General features: G+C 27.5%; 5 protein-coding genes across 5 annotated transcripts; 3 read left to right on the forward strand and 2 right to left on the reverse strand.

Annotated features, from left to right (window-relative positions):
* Nucleotides 1–1,036: 1,036 nt before the first annotated feature.
* Nucleotides 1,037–1,936, reverse strand: OCT59_000819 (uncharacterized protein; the record flags this gene model as incomplete). The annotated part of the gene is made up of 5 exons (XM_066139135.1): nt 1,037–1,115; nt 1,184–1,211; nt 1,353–1,416; nt 1,488–1,822; nt 1,921–1,936. The coding sequence occupies 5 exons, from the start codon at nt 1,934–1,936 to the stop codon at nt 1,037–1,039; spliced, it is 522 nt and encodes a 173-aa protein (XP_065988568.1).
* A 1,368-nt stretch (nt 1,937–3,304) lies between these two features.
* Nucleotides 3,305–3,993, reverse strand: OCT59_000820 (uncharacterized protein; the record flags this gene model as incomplete). Its single annotated transcript, XM_066139136.1, has 2 exons — nt 3,305–3,540; nt 3,918–3,993. 2 exons carry the CDS (start codon nt 3,991–3,993, stop codon nt 3,305–3,307), a joined length of 312 nt encoding a protein of 103 aa, XP_065988569.1.
* Nucleotides 3,994–5,204: 1,211 nt separating this feature from the next.
* On the forward strand, nt 5,205–6,115 carry OCT59_000821 (uncharacterized protein; the record flags this gene model as incomplete). The annotated part of the gene is made up of 2 exons (XM_066139137.1): nt 5,205–5,251; nt 5,470–6,115. The coding sequence occupies 2 exons, from the start codon at nt 5,205–5,207 to the stop codon at nt 6,113–6,115; spliced, it is 693 nt and encodes a 230-aa protein (XP_065988570.1).
* Nucleotides 6,116–7,048: 933 nt separating this feature from the next.
* On the forward strand, nt 7,049–7,924 carry OCT59_000822 (uncharacterized protein; the record flags this gene model as incomplete). The annotated part of the gene is made up of 2 exons (XM_066139138.1): nt 7,049–7,170; nt 7,249–7,924. 2 exons carry the CDS (start codon nt 7,049–7,051, stop codon nt 7,922–7,924), a joined length of 798 nt encoding a protein of 265 aa, XP_065988571.1.
* Nucleotides 7,925–12,088: 4,164 nt separating this feature from the next.
* OCT59_000823 (uncharacterized protein) lies at nt 12,089–13,288 on the forward strand (the record flags this gene model as incomplete). The annotated part of the gene is made up of 11 exons (XM_066139139.1): nt 12,089–12,110; nt 12,197–12,209; nt 12,316–12,360; nt 12,443–12,472; nt 12,550–12,595; nt 12,665–12,700; nt 12,772–12,802; nt 12,884–12,920; nt 13,009–13,045; nt 13,134–13,170; nt 13,248–13,288. The coding sequence occupies 11 exons, from the start codon at nt 12,089–12,091 to the stop codon at nt 13,286–13,288; spliced, it is 375 nt and encodes a 124-aa protein (XP_065988572.1).
* Nucleotides 13,289–18,280: the final 4,992 nt, after the last annotated feature.

Below are 18,280 nucleotides of genomic sequence, written 5' to 3' on the forward strand. Positions count from 1 at the left end.
CCTATAACACACTATGCATGACGGCAAATGGTATAGGAGGCAGACTCTACTTTCAGAAAGAAAGTTTTTTTTTTAAAAAAAAAAAATGTACAAAATAAATAGTTTTAAATAAAATAGTGGTTAATTGACTTTTTAGGAATTAATAGCCTTATAATATACGCGATCATTTAATATACGTGATTATTTAATCAGACAATTTATTAAATTTGGTATTACACGAACTTGATCAACCTGATAATTGTTTAGTCTTTTATAGGTGGATATTTCTTGAATTATCACCTGAACTTTTCAATTTTTTGCAGAATCGAAGATGAAAACCGGAAAAGTATTCTGATTCAGAATTTTTTTAAGAAATGTGTTTGTTATTTTGTAAATTACCAGTCAGAATTGGCTTAAACTTTAAAGTTCTTACTTTACGCAAATGTTACGTAAATGTATTCTTTTTGATCTGTATAATAATGTCAAATATATAGAGATATTTAGGCCGTATACATTAAAGAAGAAACGTCACATAATAACCATTCCATTTTTAACAAAACAACAATTACTTTTTAAACTTGAAAGTGTTATATCTTAGACAAACATTTTATAGTTTTATACATCCATTTTATTTTATATTATTATCACTTGACATTATGGTATAATGTTTAGAATAATGATGTTTCATATTATCATTTACTTGTAAAATTTACTAAATTTATTCAATGTAATATCGTTATAAAATGCATAATTTTATAAAAAAATTAGAGCGTTTGCTAAGATTTATAACTATGTATAATTTAATAATATTATTAATAACTATGATTAAAGGATATGAAGTATCAGTATAAATAAAATAACTTACCGATAAAGAATCAACGATCTTGTTTCCGCTCCTAGAAGGGATCGTTAATTCTTTGGTTATATTATCTAATTCTTTAACGGCGGACAAATTTTTTCTGTTCTACGAAACCTTAAAGGTTTCTCTTACGAAATCAACCAAGATATCGAACCCTCCATTTCTTGTTAATTCTGAAATATTAACAGCTACAAGCTGTCAGCTTAAAATCTTTTGAACAAATTCTTCATCAACGTAATCTATAAGTTCCTTTTGAGATAAACTTCCGGTAGATGCTCTATAATTAAATTAATAATTAATACAAACAGCACTATTTGGTTAGCTAGGAAACAATTAAATAAATACCTGTTTTTTCTTATTTCTTTAAATTCTTCTACAGAAGTTAAAATAATTTGGTTAAACTTATTTCTGAAGTCGATGAAAAATTTTCAGGTTTTTTTGAGGTAGCTTTTAGCTTCGTTCGAATGTATTTTTATTTTGAAAATTTTTGTTATCAACTCATCAAAAACTTTACCACGTGGACTTCTCGCACCTAAAAAAAGACACTTGACACTTTCGTCCCATAGACGAATTTTATCCTAAAATATTAAAAATACATTATTTAAAAGATTTAGACAAATAAATATTATCATGTTAATTTAATACTTACGTCCATAATTTTACTGGATGATGAGATAGCAACATCTGTATTGTTTATTTCTAGTGCCAATCTTAAAATTTCTGGATGGTCGACGAACCAAGCAACTATTTCTAAATTTGACTTTGATTGAAATACTTTGGGTTTTTTATGATCTTCCGTCTTACTCGCATCATCATCATCATCATCATCATCATTACTTCTTTTTTCATTTACTACTATAACTTCTTTATCGGCAGATTCGGCAGCTTCTTTATTACTATGGTTTTTACTTTTTTTCATCAACTGATTGGCTTTCTCAATGTCAATATCTCTTCTTTTTTTCATAATTTGTTTTCTTTTCGATCCTATTATACATATTTTTGGTATTTATTAATTATTCTTCTTACATATAACTATATAACAAAACTTACTATAAATTTACAAAAGAGTTATATCTACATACCTCCTTCAACTTCCATTTCTTAATTATCATCAGACGATTTATTAGGTGATTTACGTTTAGTCGTCATAATATAAAAAAAAATATGAGCAAAAAAAAAAGTGGAACAACCTTTTTGTTTCAAAGTAGGTGATATATATCGAGGAAATATGAATGAATAAAAAATGTGGAGCAACTTTCTTGCTCAAAAAAGTAGGTGATAAACATTGAATGAACAAAAAAAAGGGCGAGGTTATCATGATATAATTTTGAGATTTTAGCTATTGTAATTATGATTGTAGTATTTAATTGGAAAATATACATGATCTCAATATCATTGTGTATTGTGTAAAATGCAGGATCAGTTAAAAATATCAGGAGATGGGAAAACTAAAAATTATGATTTCAAGATCGAAAATTAAATTTAATTTATATAAATAATTTGTATTTCATTTAATAATAAAAGTGAATACTGGACACTTTTTTTATATAGAAGATTACTTCAAATCAGTTCCAAATCTTTATTTTATTGCGTATTTACGATTCAATTTCATAAATTTTATTATACTTTTTTAGGCCATATAAGGAGTGAGAAGAAAAATATTAGAAGAAAGAAGTGAGAAGAAATTAATCATGTGAAGTATCATTTTATGTGATACAATAATATGCACCAAACTCAAAAAGTATAACCATTATAGCTACTATTATCATTCGGCATTAAATTACGTAATGTTAAAGATATTATTGCATCCAAATAACCCAATCAAACCTTTTTACTCATATGTGACTGATTACTAAATTTGCGAAAAGACAATGCAACTCCTTAACATATGATTTTTGTATATTATTGTACAATTATGAAAAGAAAGTCGTGAGCAGTCTATAGAATATTATGTAAAGCTACAAAATTCAAAAATATTTAGAGTTGGTAACGAATTTACATTTCAATAGTACCATTAAATAGAAATTTATAAACTTAACTGCTAAAGGAAGAGAAATTTTTAAACGATAAATGGATGAAACATAGTACAGTTTGATGGTTGCTAGAATACTCTCAAAATAATTTTCATGATTAATTGTGGAGGTTATAATTAAAATATTCCAATTGAAATAATACAGTGACGATCTGCTTATTTGCTTATTTAATGATTTAGCATATTTTATTATTTTATGTAGTAAAGTAAATAGTATTTTTTTCTAAATAATGAAAGATACATCGTTCAGAAAATAAAAAAATTGAATGTTGTACAGCAATATAATATTAAGCAAAAAATTGAATGTTGTACAGCAATATAATATTAAGCAAAATTAAATGTTGTACAGACATCAATATAACAAAATAGTAATTATGATTTGAAAGATTTACAATTTCATATGAAGTGAGGTGAGTGTAAACGGAGAGGCGAAATTATTCAATTTCAATGATTTCATAATATGAAGGTGAGCCTCGTAAACGGTAAGGTATAGGTGATGAGTGATGGAGGAGAGGTGTAGGTGATGAGTGATGGAGAGGCGTAGGTGATAATGATGAGTGTGAACGGAGAGGTGATATAGGTGAGCATATTGGTGAATGTAGTGGTGAAGATGACGAAGTTGTTGTATGGCTTGTTGTGTTGATTTCGTGAGCAATATCATAAATTATTTCTAAATAAATAATCAGATTAATTTATGAATTAAATAAAAAAAAAATAAAATATTTACGTGGTTTTCTAATATTTAAGTCATTTTTCCCAAAAACGTTCACTGCCGGAATTCCTCGTAGTACTTCGTTCCTAGAGCACTTTTCCTTCCCTTTGGCTTATTCTCGATATATAATTGCATTTTCTAATAAAATTATAAAATTATATTAGTACTATTTAATATGCTAAAATAGTAGTTGAACCTGAAATAATGTTTATATACTTTATAAGCTCGCACTAAGCCGTTAAATTTTTTTTTACATTTCCTCCCAGTATACGTGGTTCTGAATTCAAGGTTTATTTTGCTTGCTAGCCCTTTCCAAAAATTATGCTTCATATTACCATTAAGTTCGTGAAAATTATTGTTTTGATTTTTTCTTTTATTAATTAAAACTCGCAATTGTCTATCAGTCCACATGTTATTAAAGAATTAATAAAATATTAATGAAAACGAAAGAGAAAGAATTTTGTAAAAGGAGTGGGAAAATAAAAAAAATCTGTAAAAAAAAAAAATCCGTGTAAAAAAAAAAAATCCGTGTAAAAAAAAAAAATCCGTGTAAAAAAAAAAAAATCTGTGTAAAAAAAAATAAAATCAAATTATTACGCCTACAATCTATGAACACAAGAATTAATGAAATATTAATGAAGATGAAAGAATTAATAAAACGAAGAATTATATTAATGAAAACGAAAGAATTAATGAAACAAAAGAATTTTGTAAAAAGAGTGGGAAAATAAAAAAAATCTGTGTAAAAAAAAAATCCTTGTAAAAAAATAAAATCAAATTATTATGCCTACAATCTATGAACACAATAAGAAATTGCAATGATGTAGAATAAATAGTTTAAACAAATTTGTTAAACAAATTTGGATAAGCCATGGGTATGCCGCGGATATGTCGCGGGTGTGTCACGGGTGTGTCGCAGTGTCTTTATGGTAAATTAAAGCATTTACCGTGGGTGAGTTGCGGGTCAATTTGAGGACTTACTATGGAATAATAAAGATGTTTTTATACACGTAATTATCTTCTATGGTGGTTGATTTAGAGGTTCAATCAGAGAAGTTTTACCACAACATTTATTTTATTTTGACAATGACTTAAAATTAATGAAAATTAATTAACGAAAATTAATTTAATTGGTCTGCTAATAACAATCATGGTGTTTAACGAATTCGCTTCATTAGTTTTGATGTTCGAAAAATATAATCGTAAATTAAATATATAATCGTAAATTAATAAATCATACTTTATCTATTATTTTATTAAATCGTAAACTTTAATACTCTACTACTAAATTAACTAAATTATTGTTTCGCAAGAGCATTTTCTATTTATTAAGTATAATTTTCAACCACTATTTTTTATAATCCTGCATATGAATTTACAGGTCAAAAACTTCGCAATTCAATTAGTTTAATTTTCGAGTTTTTTGACGCATTCGTGAGATTTAAGCAAGTATGAAATAAATTTTTTTTATACTAATTGAATTTTTATGTATTGATTAACGATAAAAAAAGCATGTACTACTTGATTTTGTATACGATTGTGTTCCAAAACTTGACGATTGTGTTACTTTTAAAACTCCAATGTGCTACTTGATTTTGTATACGATTGTGTTCCAAAACTTGATGATTGTGTTACTTTCAAAACTCCAATCAGAATCTATAGCAAATCGGTAATAATTTTAACTGAATTGATTTTGGTTTTTTTGTCGATACGCTAAACAATATAAAAGGTATTAAGGTATTTAATAAATAATTTTTATAAAGATTTATTGAATTTTATAAAAATTCTAAATTAAGTTAAGGATTTAAATTGTCAAAGGATGAGAAGACGATATAGTCACAATAAACCAATAGAGCCAATTTGAATTCGAAATCGGTTTTCTTACAGCAAACCTAATGAGACAACAGATTCTGACGAGAGAGTTGCAATTCGTTCGCCTGTACGTTCACCTGATAATGATAACGATGATATGGACTTTCAGTATGATCATAAAGATGATTTAAGTTTTCAAGACATTAATGATGACGATAATGCATATGGATCAATTAATCCTCAAGACTACAATGATGAGATGATATTTTCGCAAGATAATGTCAATTCATCTGATACTGAAGAGGAAGAAGAAAGTGATAACGAATACAATTATGAAGAGGAGGAAGAGGAAGAAGATAATAATGAAAACAATGACGAAGAGGAGGAAGAGGAAGGTAATAATGATGATAATAATAATCAAGTGGAAGAGGAACGTAATAACGATGAAGAGGAACGTAATAATGAAGAAGAAGAAATAGATCAAATTGTTGAAGCGTTAGATGAAGACAAGATACCGTTCTGCAATAGTGAGTTTGCACTATACTTTAATAATTATACAACTACGGCATTATTTTGCTGGCTTCAGAAGCATAATGTTTCTACAAAAGCATATGAAGATCTTGTCGATATCATTCACAATTCTCAATTTGAACCTACCCATATGGTAAAAATATCCGAAGATTCCAATCATGGAGAAAACGTCTTCCTCTCCTACCAATAATAACAAAGTCTATTAAAATTTCACTAAAAAAAACTCCATCAACCTCACGAGGATCAAAACTTTCGTATCAACTCTCAATCAGTGAAATTATATGGCGTGTTCTTAATAATCCGATGCTAATGAAGCATATGTATTTTGGACCCGGCATTAATTCTGAAGAAAAATCAGAATTTTGGCATGGAAATTTATGGGGGGAATCCCCACTTTTTGGACAATACGAAATATTAATATCAGAAGGTTATAAAATAATACACTTTGATACAATTATAATTTATTATCATTGATAATATTTATTAAAGTTATTTTTAATAAATAGTATTGTACCGATCTGGTGATTTTGTTTACTATCATGATGATAATGGTCAAAAAAAACTTGGAAGATTAAGATCAATTTTAAAAAATGATGATGGATATTATTAGTTATGAATTCAAAAAATTTTGGAATATAGAGATTTACCCAGAAATTTAAAAGGGTTACCAAGACAACGTCGTTCTATTACCGGTGAAGTATGGTTACAAGACGAACCATTTTTAATTATAATGACTTCTCAAATTTTAGAAAAAGTAACTATATTGATGATGTTTCAACATCAAAATATTCCTGATGGTTCATTACGGATTAGTGAAATAATTTATAAATGTAATGACCGTTGGCACGTTCGTAATGTAAAGCTTTCATACCTACATCCATCTGATTACATTTCTATCAGAAATCCACCATCATCATCTATGCCAATCTATAAGCTGTTTTTAGATCTTTATTATGATGATTTTGGTATATTTAGAAATGTATACCATTCTCTAGGTGGTGTTTATGTACAGTTTGGAAATATGCCAGCACATCAAAGAAAGCTAATAAAGAATCATTTTGTTATTGGGTTTATCCCATTTGGAGGAAAATTTGACGAATTTATGATACCATTTATTTCAGAAATGAAGGAATTAGAGAAAGGAAAGGTGATGACTGTCCAAGGACAAGATGCATGGATAATTGCTGGTTTAGGCGTTGTTACGGCAGATTTACCTCAAGGTAACGATTTGACAGGAGTATTAAGGTATTTTTTCAATTTAATTAATAATATAATAATATAATTTTATGACAACTATTAAAATTGTTTAAAAAATAAATTTAGACATAATGCAAATAAGGGTTGTCGTACTTGTAAAACTACTAAAGAATCATTGAGTGCTCACAATCAGGATATCGTAACAATATTACGTTATCATCATATTACAGACGAAGAAATCTTAAAAATTTCTCATAAGACTATAATGTCAAGAAGAGATCAACTTTGTACGGAATATGGTTTACGATCATTACCTAGTATTTTAGATAAATTAAAAAGGGAAAGACATTTACAGACGCCGCAGGATGTTTATCATGCGACTGCAGGAAAGATTGGGCGACTACTAAAATTAACTTGTGAATTATTTTCACGAGAAGGAGAAGATAATTTTATCGAAATTTGGAAAAATTTTGAAATCCCAAAAAGATGGTCTCACTTACCAAATCCGATTACTCACTACAATAGTTTTATGATGTCGGATTTACTTAGATTAGCTATGATTATGCCATTTTTGTTAAACCAGTTTTTAAAAGAATCAAGTATCAAACGTAATGAAACAGCCATGATTCAACAAAGAATTGATGCATTTCGAGTTAGTTCAGTTCTAAAAATTATTATATCTTGTTGGATACATGTTGCAAAAACTATGAAAGCGGTTTTTAACAAGAAATTTACATCAGATAGCTATGAGGAATTGCAACAATGTCTTGAAGAAGAGTTTTCAATCCTTCCAAAGGTATAGTTACAAATTTGATATTGAAATATGGAATAATTTCAAATAATTAACAATATTTTACTTTTTATAGGTTTTTATAAATTTTGTTAATTTACCAAATATACACGTTAATATGCATCTTTTGATGCATGCTAAAACCTTTGGAACACTTATTAATACCCAAGTTGGTATAAAAGAAATGGTCCATCGTATTCAAAAACATAGATTTAGATTTATTAAAGCGTTACAATACTTTATTTGCAATTCGACATTTAGCAGATGGTGGTATTGATCCAAGATTTAATAGATCTCGTACTCACTGGTCGAAATCAAAAAAATCGGATATATGGAAAATCGGCCAAAAATCAGACCAAAATTGGCTAACATTATAAATCGGCACATCTGATTGATGCCAATCAGACAATTCGATAAAAATTCAGCAAAAAATCATCATATTTGATTAACGGCTGATTGATGCTAGTTGAAATCAAAAAAAAAAATGGACAAATGGCAAATCAACCTAAAATTTGTCCGATATTCAAATATGATACTTCAGATTTATGAAAAATTGACAATTCAATAAAAATTCAATAAAAATTCAACAAAAATTTGGCAAAAAATCATTATATTTGATTGATGGCTGATTGATGCTGGTTGAAATCAAAAAAAAAATTGGACAAAATGGCAAATCAACCTAAAATTTACCCAATATTCAAATATGATACTTCAGATTTATGAAAAATTGACAATTCAATAAAAATTCAATAAAAATTCAACAAAAATTCGGCAAAAAAATCATCATATTTGATTGACGGCTGATTGATGCTGGTTGAAATCAAAAAAAAAATCGGACAAAATGGCAAATCAACCTAAAATTTACCTAATATTCAAATATGATACTTCAGGAAAATTGACAATTCAATAAAAATTTGATAAAAATTTGATAAAAATTCGGCAAAAAAATCATCATATTTGATTGACGGCTGATTGATGCTGGTTGAAATCAAAAAAAAAATTGGACAAAATGGCAAATCAACCTAAAATTTACCCAATATTCAAATATGATACTTCAGATTTATGAAAAATTGACAATTCAATAAAAATTCAATAAAAATTCAACAAAAATTCGGCAAAAAAATCATCATATTTGATTGACGGCTGATTGATGCTGGTTGAAATCAAAAAAAAAATTGGACAAAATGGCAAATCAACCTAAAATTTACCTAATATTCAAATATGATACTTCAGGAAAATTGACAATTCAATAAAAATTTGATAAAAATTTGATAAAAATTCGGCAAAAAAATCATCATATTTGATTGATGGCTGATTGATGCTGGTTGAAATCAAAAAAAAAATCGGACAAAATGGCAAATCAACCTAAAATTTACCCAATATTCAAATATGATACTTCAGATTTATGAAAAATTGACAATTCAATAAAAATTCAATAAAAATTTGATAAAAATTCGGCAAAAAAATCATCATATTTGATTGACGGCTGATTGATGTTAGTTAAAAATCAAAAAAAATCAGACAAATGGCAAATCAGCCTAAAATTTGCCCAATATTGGTTAAAATTACAAATTGGCACTTCTGATTTGTGGCATACTGGTTAATGATTTATGGTTGAATCTTTTCATATTATTGATATATGTAATTTATGATAAATAATAAATATTCAGTTATCCTCATTAAAAATTGCATGAACGGTCCCTAATATTATTGTTGGATGATTTAAACTATATAATAGTTTAAATCATAATCTGTCACCTGATTTATTCAATAGTTAGAAATTTGCTCATTTTTCAATTGGGTATCAATCAAAATTAAACTATTATAATATTTACTATTTGTTGATCAATTATAATAAGATGCGACGCGTATTGTATTAAAAGTATAATTAGTATAATTTTAGCTTTAAGATTAATTTAAGATTACAACCTTTTAACCTTTTTTTTCCTCAAAACAAAATATTTCTCTTTTATTGCTCTATGGTTCAAATTGGGAATTGATAAAAGAATCTCAATTTTTTCCGATTTAATAAATATCAGTATGCCAGTATTGAAGAAAAAAAATTTTTTTTATTCCAGCATTCCGATTTACTGTAATGAAATGAAATAATAAAAATATATTTTTTTTTATTATTTTTAATATTATTTGCAGGTTCCGGCATTCCGATTTAATAAAAATATTCTTTATTTGTATATGATATCGGGTATGCTGGTATCAAAAAAAATATCTTTTTTTATCATTTGCAGGTTCCAATGTTCCGATTTAACGATTATTTGTAGATGGATATCGGTATGCCGGTATTAATAATTTTTTTTGTATTTCTGGCATTCCAATTTAATGATCAAATCAGCTAAATCAAATGGTGGAGGTTTGGAAAAAATTATTCAAAATGAAAAAGGAAATTGCTGTAATTGCAAGTATGAACAAGCAATTTGAACAATCGGCAAAATACCAGAACGTTTTTTCTGCAAAATATTATAATAAATGCAAAAAAAAGCCTAATTTTTTAACGGTAGATCGATATGCGGTGTTTCCAAAAACGGCTCTTTTTTTGTTGATCAGATGGATCATCGGATATCCATCTTTTTTTTTATAAAAAAATTTTTTTTTTTTAACCTTCCGGACACCATTTTACATTCTGATCCTCATGCGGATGGCGGAAAAATTCATTTAGGGCAACCTCAGAACTAATGGAACGGCACTTAGAAGGTATTTAGAGAGGAGAAGGGATTGTTTTTTTTAAATTGGAGCGTTAATATACATTTATTAATGTTCCACTTTCTTTTTTTTATTGTAGACCCTCAAGACCCTTTTCACTTTTAGGAACCTTGAAAGGAAGGTAATGCCCCGAAGAATTTTTTTATTTTTATTTAATGCGGAACGTTAGGTATAAACTAACATTGTTTTCTTTTTTTTTTATTAGGTCCAGGACGCTGCCACTGGTAAAAAAATGATTTATTCTACACATATCTTACACATATTGGGTACTTAAAATGTAGAAAATCATACACAAATAATACACATATCATACACATATCGGTACTAATATATATATCATACATATATCAGGTACCTGATAGGTATACTATATATATAAGTACCCGATATGTGTATGATATGTGTATTATTTGTGTATGATTTTCTACATTTTGAGTACCCGATATATGTAAGATATGTGTAGGATATGTGTAGGATAGACCATTTTTTTTACCTGCGCTGGACTCCATTTTGAAGGTATAAACCTTCGATCGAAAAAATAAAGACGAAAAAAAAATTTGGGAGAGGGATAAAGAGAAAAATCGGGTTGAAAAAAGAAACCGAAAAGGAAAAAGAAAAAAAGGATAAAAAAAAAGCCAGCGCAATGGAGTTTTTGGTCCAGCACCCAATAACGATCACCCAAATTTTCCCAAATTAATGGAACCGCCAAAGAAAAAAATTTTCTATTTTGATAAAGACAATTTAATAATCAAGGAGTATCAAGGTGCGAAACTTCTATTAATTCTGTTAGAAGTGTTAAAATTTCTGTTATATTTGACATGATGTAAGAAAGAAGGAGATTCCAATTCTTTAACTTTCTTTAAATTTAGGGAAAAAAAAAATTTATTTCAGCGAAACGTTACTAACGTTTTGATTTTCTTTTTTTTTAGATTTTGGCACTCCAGTTTCCGTATTTCTGGATGGAATTTCGAAGGTACCTCTTCGAAATTCTGCATTTATTTTTTCTTTTTTATTTGAACGAAACGTTACTAACGTTTCGATTTTCTTTTTTTTTAGGTTTTGGCTCTTCGGTTTCCATATGACTGGATGGAATTTCGAAGGTACCTCTTCGAAATTCCGCATTTTTTTTTCTTTTTTTATTTGAACGAAACGTTACTAACGTTTTAATTTTCTTTTTTTTAGGTTTTGGCTCTTCGGTTTCCGTATGACTGGATGGAATTTCGAAGGTACCTCTTCGAAATTCCGCATTTTTTTTTCTTTTTTTATTTGAACGAAATGTTACTAACGTTTCGATTTTCTTTTTTTTAGGTTTTCAGCTCTTCGGTTTCCGTATGACTGGACGGAATTTCGAGGTACCTCTTCGAAATTCCACATTTTTTTTTCTTTTTTTATTTGAACGAAACGTTACTAACGTTTCGATTTTCTTTTTTTTTAGGTTTTCAGCTTTTCGGTTTCCGTATGACTGGATGGAATTTCGAAGGTACCTTTTCGAAATTTCGCATTTTTTTTTCTTTTTTTATTTGAACGAAACGTTGACTAACGTTTCATTATTTTATTTTTTTTTAGGTTTTGCTCTCCGGTTTCCATATGTCTGGACGGAATTTCGAGATACCTCTTCGAAATTCCGCATTTTCTTTTTTTATTTGAACGAAACGTTACTAACGTTTCGATTTTCTTTTTTTTAGGTTTTCGGCTCTTCGGTTTCCGTATGTCTGGATGGAATTTCAAAGGTACCTCTTCGAAATTTCGATTTTTTATTCTTTTTTTATTTGAACGAAACGTTGACTAACGTTTCGGTTTTTTTTTTTTTAGATTTTTGGCTTCCCAGGCGGCATTTCGAAGGTGAAACTTCGAAAAAAAAATTTTTTTTTTATTTTATTTTAACAAACGTTAACTAACGTTCGTTCTTAATTTTGTAGGTCCAGAACACCAAAGTGCGGGGCTCCGATTTGGCCAAATCTACAGGTAAAGTTTCGTATTTTCGAAACTTAATAAAAAAACGTTAATTTTATCGTTTTTTATATTTTTTTATAGGAAATTGGCTCTGAATTGGCCAATCCTATAGGTAAAGTTTTGAAGTTTCTTCCTTCGAAACTTTCATAAAAAACAGTTATTTTTAACGTTTTTTATATTTTTTATAGGAAATCGGCTCTGATTTGGCCAATCCTATAGGTAAAGTTTCGTATTTTCGAAACTTAATAAAAAAACGTTTATTTTAACGTTATTTAATTATTTTTTATTTTTTTTTTGTAGGGAAATCGGCTTCAATTTGGATACCGGAATCCCGCAAGTAAAGTTTCGATTTTTGAAACTTTTTGACGAAACTTAATAAAAACATTAACGTTTTTTTATTATATTTCATTGATTTTTTTTTGCAGGGAAATCGGCTCCAATTTGGATACCGGAATCCCGCAAGTAAAGTTTCGATTTTTGAAACTTTTTGACGAAACTTAATAAAAACATTAACGTTTTTTTATTATATTTCATTGATTTTTTTTTGCAGGGAAATCGGCTCCAATTTGGATACCGGAATCCCGCAAGTAAAGTTTCGATTTTTGAAACTTTTTGATGAAACTTAATAAAAACATTAATTATATTTCATTGATTTTTTTTGCAGGGAAACCGGCTCCAATTTGGATACCAAAATCCCGCAAGTAAAGTTTCTATTTTTGAAACTTTTTGACGAAACTTAATAAAAAACGTTTAATTTAACGTTTTTTTATTATTTTTATTATTTTTTTTGTAGGGAAATCGGCTCCAATTTGCCATCCTACAGGTAACGTTTTGATTTTCTGGGAATTAAGGAATTTAACATATACCGGAATCCCAGGTTAGTTTCGAAATAAAAAATTCAAAACTTTTATAAAAAAGTATTTTATTATTTACGCAATTAAACATTATTAACGTTATTCTGGGGTCTTTTAAACGCATGGAAATTCAGTAAGGTGATTTTAAACAGCTACTTCACCTTTCAAGTTTTCAGGCAACTGGAATATTGATTTTTGGGCGAAATTGTTTTATATGTATATGTAATATTTTAAATTTCAGAATAAAATTTACTGTAATTTGCGATACAATTCAGAATAAAATTTACTGCAATTCAGATGCAATTCAGAATAAAATTAACTGCAATTCAGACGCAATTCAGAATAAAATTTACCACAATTCAGATTAAAATTTACTGTAATTCAGATTAAAATTTACCGCAATTCAGAATAGAAAATTTACTGCAATTCAGAATAGAAAATTTACTGTAATTCAGATTAAAATTTACCGCAATTCAGAATAAAATTTACCGCAATTCAGAATAAATTTACCGCAGTTCAGAATAGAAAATTTACCACAATTCAGAATAGAAAATTTACTGTAATTCAGATTAAAATTTACCGCAATTCAGATTAAAATTTACTGCAATTCAGATTAAAATTTATCACAATTTATCAAAATTTATCATAATTCAGAATAAATTCACTTGCAATTTGGTAAATTTATGAATATATTTTTTAAACAATTCAAATTAAAAATACTAAGCAATCCAGATACAATTCGGATATTCTGATCGGCGTCGATCGGCCTGCCAATCGGAACTTTTTTTGGATTGATAATTCGGCCATCTTTATCACCAAATTCAGCCTAAAATCGGACATCCGATTTCTAGTTGATTTGGACTATTTCGACCAGTGACTGGATTTACAAATTCAAATTTTGGACAATTATTTTTAAATTGGTATGTTACAGAAGATAAATATTCAACTGAAGCAACTGAACAAGTTCAAGACGATGATGATGATACAACAAGTAAGTATTTTATTGCATATAGTAGTACATGTTTGATATTTATATTTACTAATCTTTTAATTTAGTTATATCTCCAGTAAACTTTATTTCCAATATTTCATTAAAAAAAAGAATGTCAAAGCAGGAACGTGATAAACTTCTTTTAACTTTACATAATTTTAAAACTGAATTGTTTTTATCTTATGTGAATATGAAGTTTGAGGCGGCACTTATAAACTCTTCAATTAATTGGTACAAATTTGCATCATATATGATTGAAGAAGAAAATGGTATCTTTAAGGTTGCTTGTCTAAACCTCTTCAAAATCCTACGATTAGTTTCGTCAAAATTTTACTATAGATTTATTATAGTTTCGGCAGAGTTTCAGCAGTTTCGGCATTTATAATAAGTTTCAGCAGTTTCGCCTTTCTCCAAAGTTTCGCCAGTTTTTTAATATAACTTTAATATAGTTTCAGCAGAATTTCGCTTTTCGGCGAAACGCCATCTTGCATAAACCCCTAGGTTTTGGCAAGCAACCTTAGGTATCCTTTCAAAAGTTCACCTACATCTTGATGATTTTATCACAATTTATGAAGAAGATCATGAAGAATCTTATGCAATAATCAAAGGTATCTTTCAATATAAGGGTAATAATAACAAATATTATGCATTTATTGTTGTAGATTGGTTTGAAGATACTATGGTTGAACATTCAGTATTAAAATGTCCACTTTACCATCTTCAAGCAACAGGAGATAAATGGAGACGTATTTTTCCAATTACTGTAATAGATAATGTTCAAAAAGTACACTTTATTCATAATTGTAATTCAGAAAGGTGCCAACTACCAAATCATGATACTACAAATAGAATTTGGATAAAAAATAATTTTTATTTTACAGCCATATAATTATATTAATTATATAAATATAATAAAATAATTATTTTAATTTGTATCGTATAAAATTTTGGTTAAAATTAACCAATAAAATCATATGCATGATGTAATAATAATTTAAAATTAACCAATTAAAATCACTTTAATTACATGCATGTGATATCTAAAAATAGCTAAAATTCGCGTTTATTAATGAGATTTTTTTGTTTATTTTCAAAAATACGCTTTTCTCTTGTCTCTTATATTCGATATTTTAGTTCGTCTCTTCTTTTCTCTTTTTAAAGTATACTTTAATTATCTCTTTACAATATTAACAATACTTTATTAGTTTATATATTCAACATAGTAAGACATTCACATACGAAAAGCAAGAATAAAAGCAAGAATAAAGAAAAGAAAATGTACCCGCCACTCATATACGAAAGAAAAGAATAAAAGAAAGGAAAAATGTACCCACTACCCACATACAAAAGAGAGAAAAGCCGCTTTTAAATAAATAGTGGAGCTGTTAAGCAAGGTATGAAAATAGGATATACGCGTATTTTTCATATTTTTTTTACAATATGTTGTGGTTTGAGTCTTTCTTTGTTAGACTGTGGTATAAATGTGAATATATTTTTCAACAGCCATGTATCTATTGCTTGTTAAATATATTTGCAATTTTTTGTCTTTCTTTGTTAAACTGTGGTATTACAATATGAAGTGTGAATATATTTTTCAACGGCCATGTATCTATTGCTTGTTAAATATATTTGCAATTTCTTTTGTAATATTTGCTTTAGCCTGGAGGAAAATGTTATAAAATAGGGCTGGATATTTTATGACATTTTCTGCCTTCCAATTACTTTGTCCGGAGATAGCCTGACAATTTGTCGTTGTCCGTCAGTCGTAGCAACCAGCATTTTTTTACAATATTATGATTTTAAGAAACAAAACACTTTCAAAAAAATTTAAAGAAAGAACTAACTTAAAAATATTATCATTTTTATTATTCTTTACAAAATCCCAGAATTACCTGCTCTAACTATTATCCCAAGGTTATGTATTAAATTTTAAATATATTTTACAAAGAGTACATTTTATTAATCATGATTGTTTTATATATATATATATATATATATTTTTTAAAATTGAAAATGATGTATCCATCCACTTACATACGAAAGAAAAGAATAAAAAAGAGAAGAAAAGAATAAAAAAAAAGGAAGAAAAGAAACGTACTCCACTCACCCATAATAATCCACTAATAAAAAATTATTATTATTAATGTATAATAAATAAATGTAAAACATTTTTTGTAATATTAATTCGATATTAATATGATATTATTATGATGTAATTAATAAAATGTCAAATATTTTGTAATATTAATTCAATGTTAATACGACATCACTACGATGTGATTACGATATCAAATAAAATGTCAAATATTTTGTAATATTAATTCAATATTAATACGACATCACTACGATGTGGTTACGATATCAAATAGATGTAAAATATTTTTGCAATATTAATTCGATGTTAATATGATATCACTACGATGTGATTATGATATCAAATAAAATGTCAAATATTTTGTAATATTAATTCAATATTAATATGACATCACTACGATGTGGTTACGATATCAAATAGATAAAATATTTTTGAATATTAATTCGATGTTAATATGATATCAATACGATGTGATTACGATATCAAATAAAATGTCAAATATTTTGTAATATTAATTCAATGTTAATATGACATCACTACGATGTGATTACGTGATAATATTTACATCGCATAATGATTGCTGCGATATCGCAGAGATATCAAACTAATCAATGTCAAATAAATATAGTTACGACTAACTTAATGACGTCGAATCTATTTTTTATCAAAATATCGTAATGATATCGTAATGATATCATTGCAATATCTAATCAATATTGATTGTAAACTCCAAGTTTCAGCAAAGTTAAGTATTTTAATTATACTAATTTCTAATGCAAAATTAATACATAATATTATTATTCAATTAGCAATAAAAAAATAATGCTTATCAAATACAAGTTGCATTGAAACTTATTTAATAAGCGCTTAAATTAAATATTCTTAAAGCATTTAATAAACAGTTGGTAAATGCTTGGTTTAACTTCGTGATCAATTATAAAGTGATATTTTTACGATATCATATTGATATTGAATTAATGTTGGAACGATATCATATTAATATCGTATTTACTTTCTATTTTTCATTATTGTTATAACAATATCAAAATATCGAAATGATATCGATTTGATGTTTCGTCAATATCGTTATGATGTCGATTAGATAATTATAAAGTGATATTTTTACGATATCATATTGATATTGAATTAATGTTGGAACGATATCATATTAATATCGTATTTACTTTCTATTTTTCATTATTGTTATAACAATATCGAAATATCGAAATGATATCGATTTGATGTTTCGTCAATATCGTTATGATGTCGATTAAATAATTATAAAGTGATATCTTTACGATATCATATTGATATTGAATTAATGTTGGAACGATATCATATTAATATCATATTTACATTCATAGGACCTGTGAGTAATGCTAGAAATATAGCCACTAATTCTGAACGTGTAGATGAAGGCCATAGTGATACATTTGCTTGGGCTGACAAAGCAGGTTCATTATTAACACAAAACGCCGCACCCATGTCTGTGTACACTAAATTAAGATCTTGTTTACCCATTGTTGTAGGGGTGCTTGGCTTGAGAGAACCATCTGTATAATATTCTACCATTGTTCTCTCTGCTAGTATATTTCTAATATTCATTAGTTGCGTTTTCAAGTTATCATCATCTATCCATCTGTGAATCCATATGTCTTGGACCATCGGTAGGCTAATTATGGGATTTGGAGCTGATGTTGATAACCTGTCATCAGGTATCGAGACATTAAATTGATGGGTTGATGACAGCCATTCAC

The sequence above is a fragment of the Rhizophagus irregularis genome, chromosome 1, assembly GCF_026210795.1.
Source record: "Rhizophagus irregularis chromosome 1, complete sequence".
NCBI lineage: Eukaryota > Fungi > Glomeromycota > Glomeromycetes > Glomerales > Glomeraceae > Rhizophagus > Rhizophagus irregularis.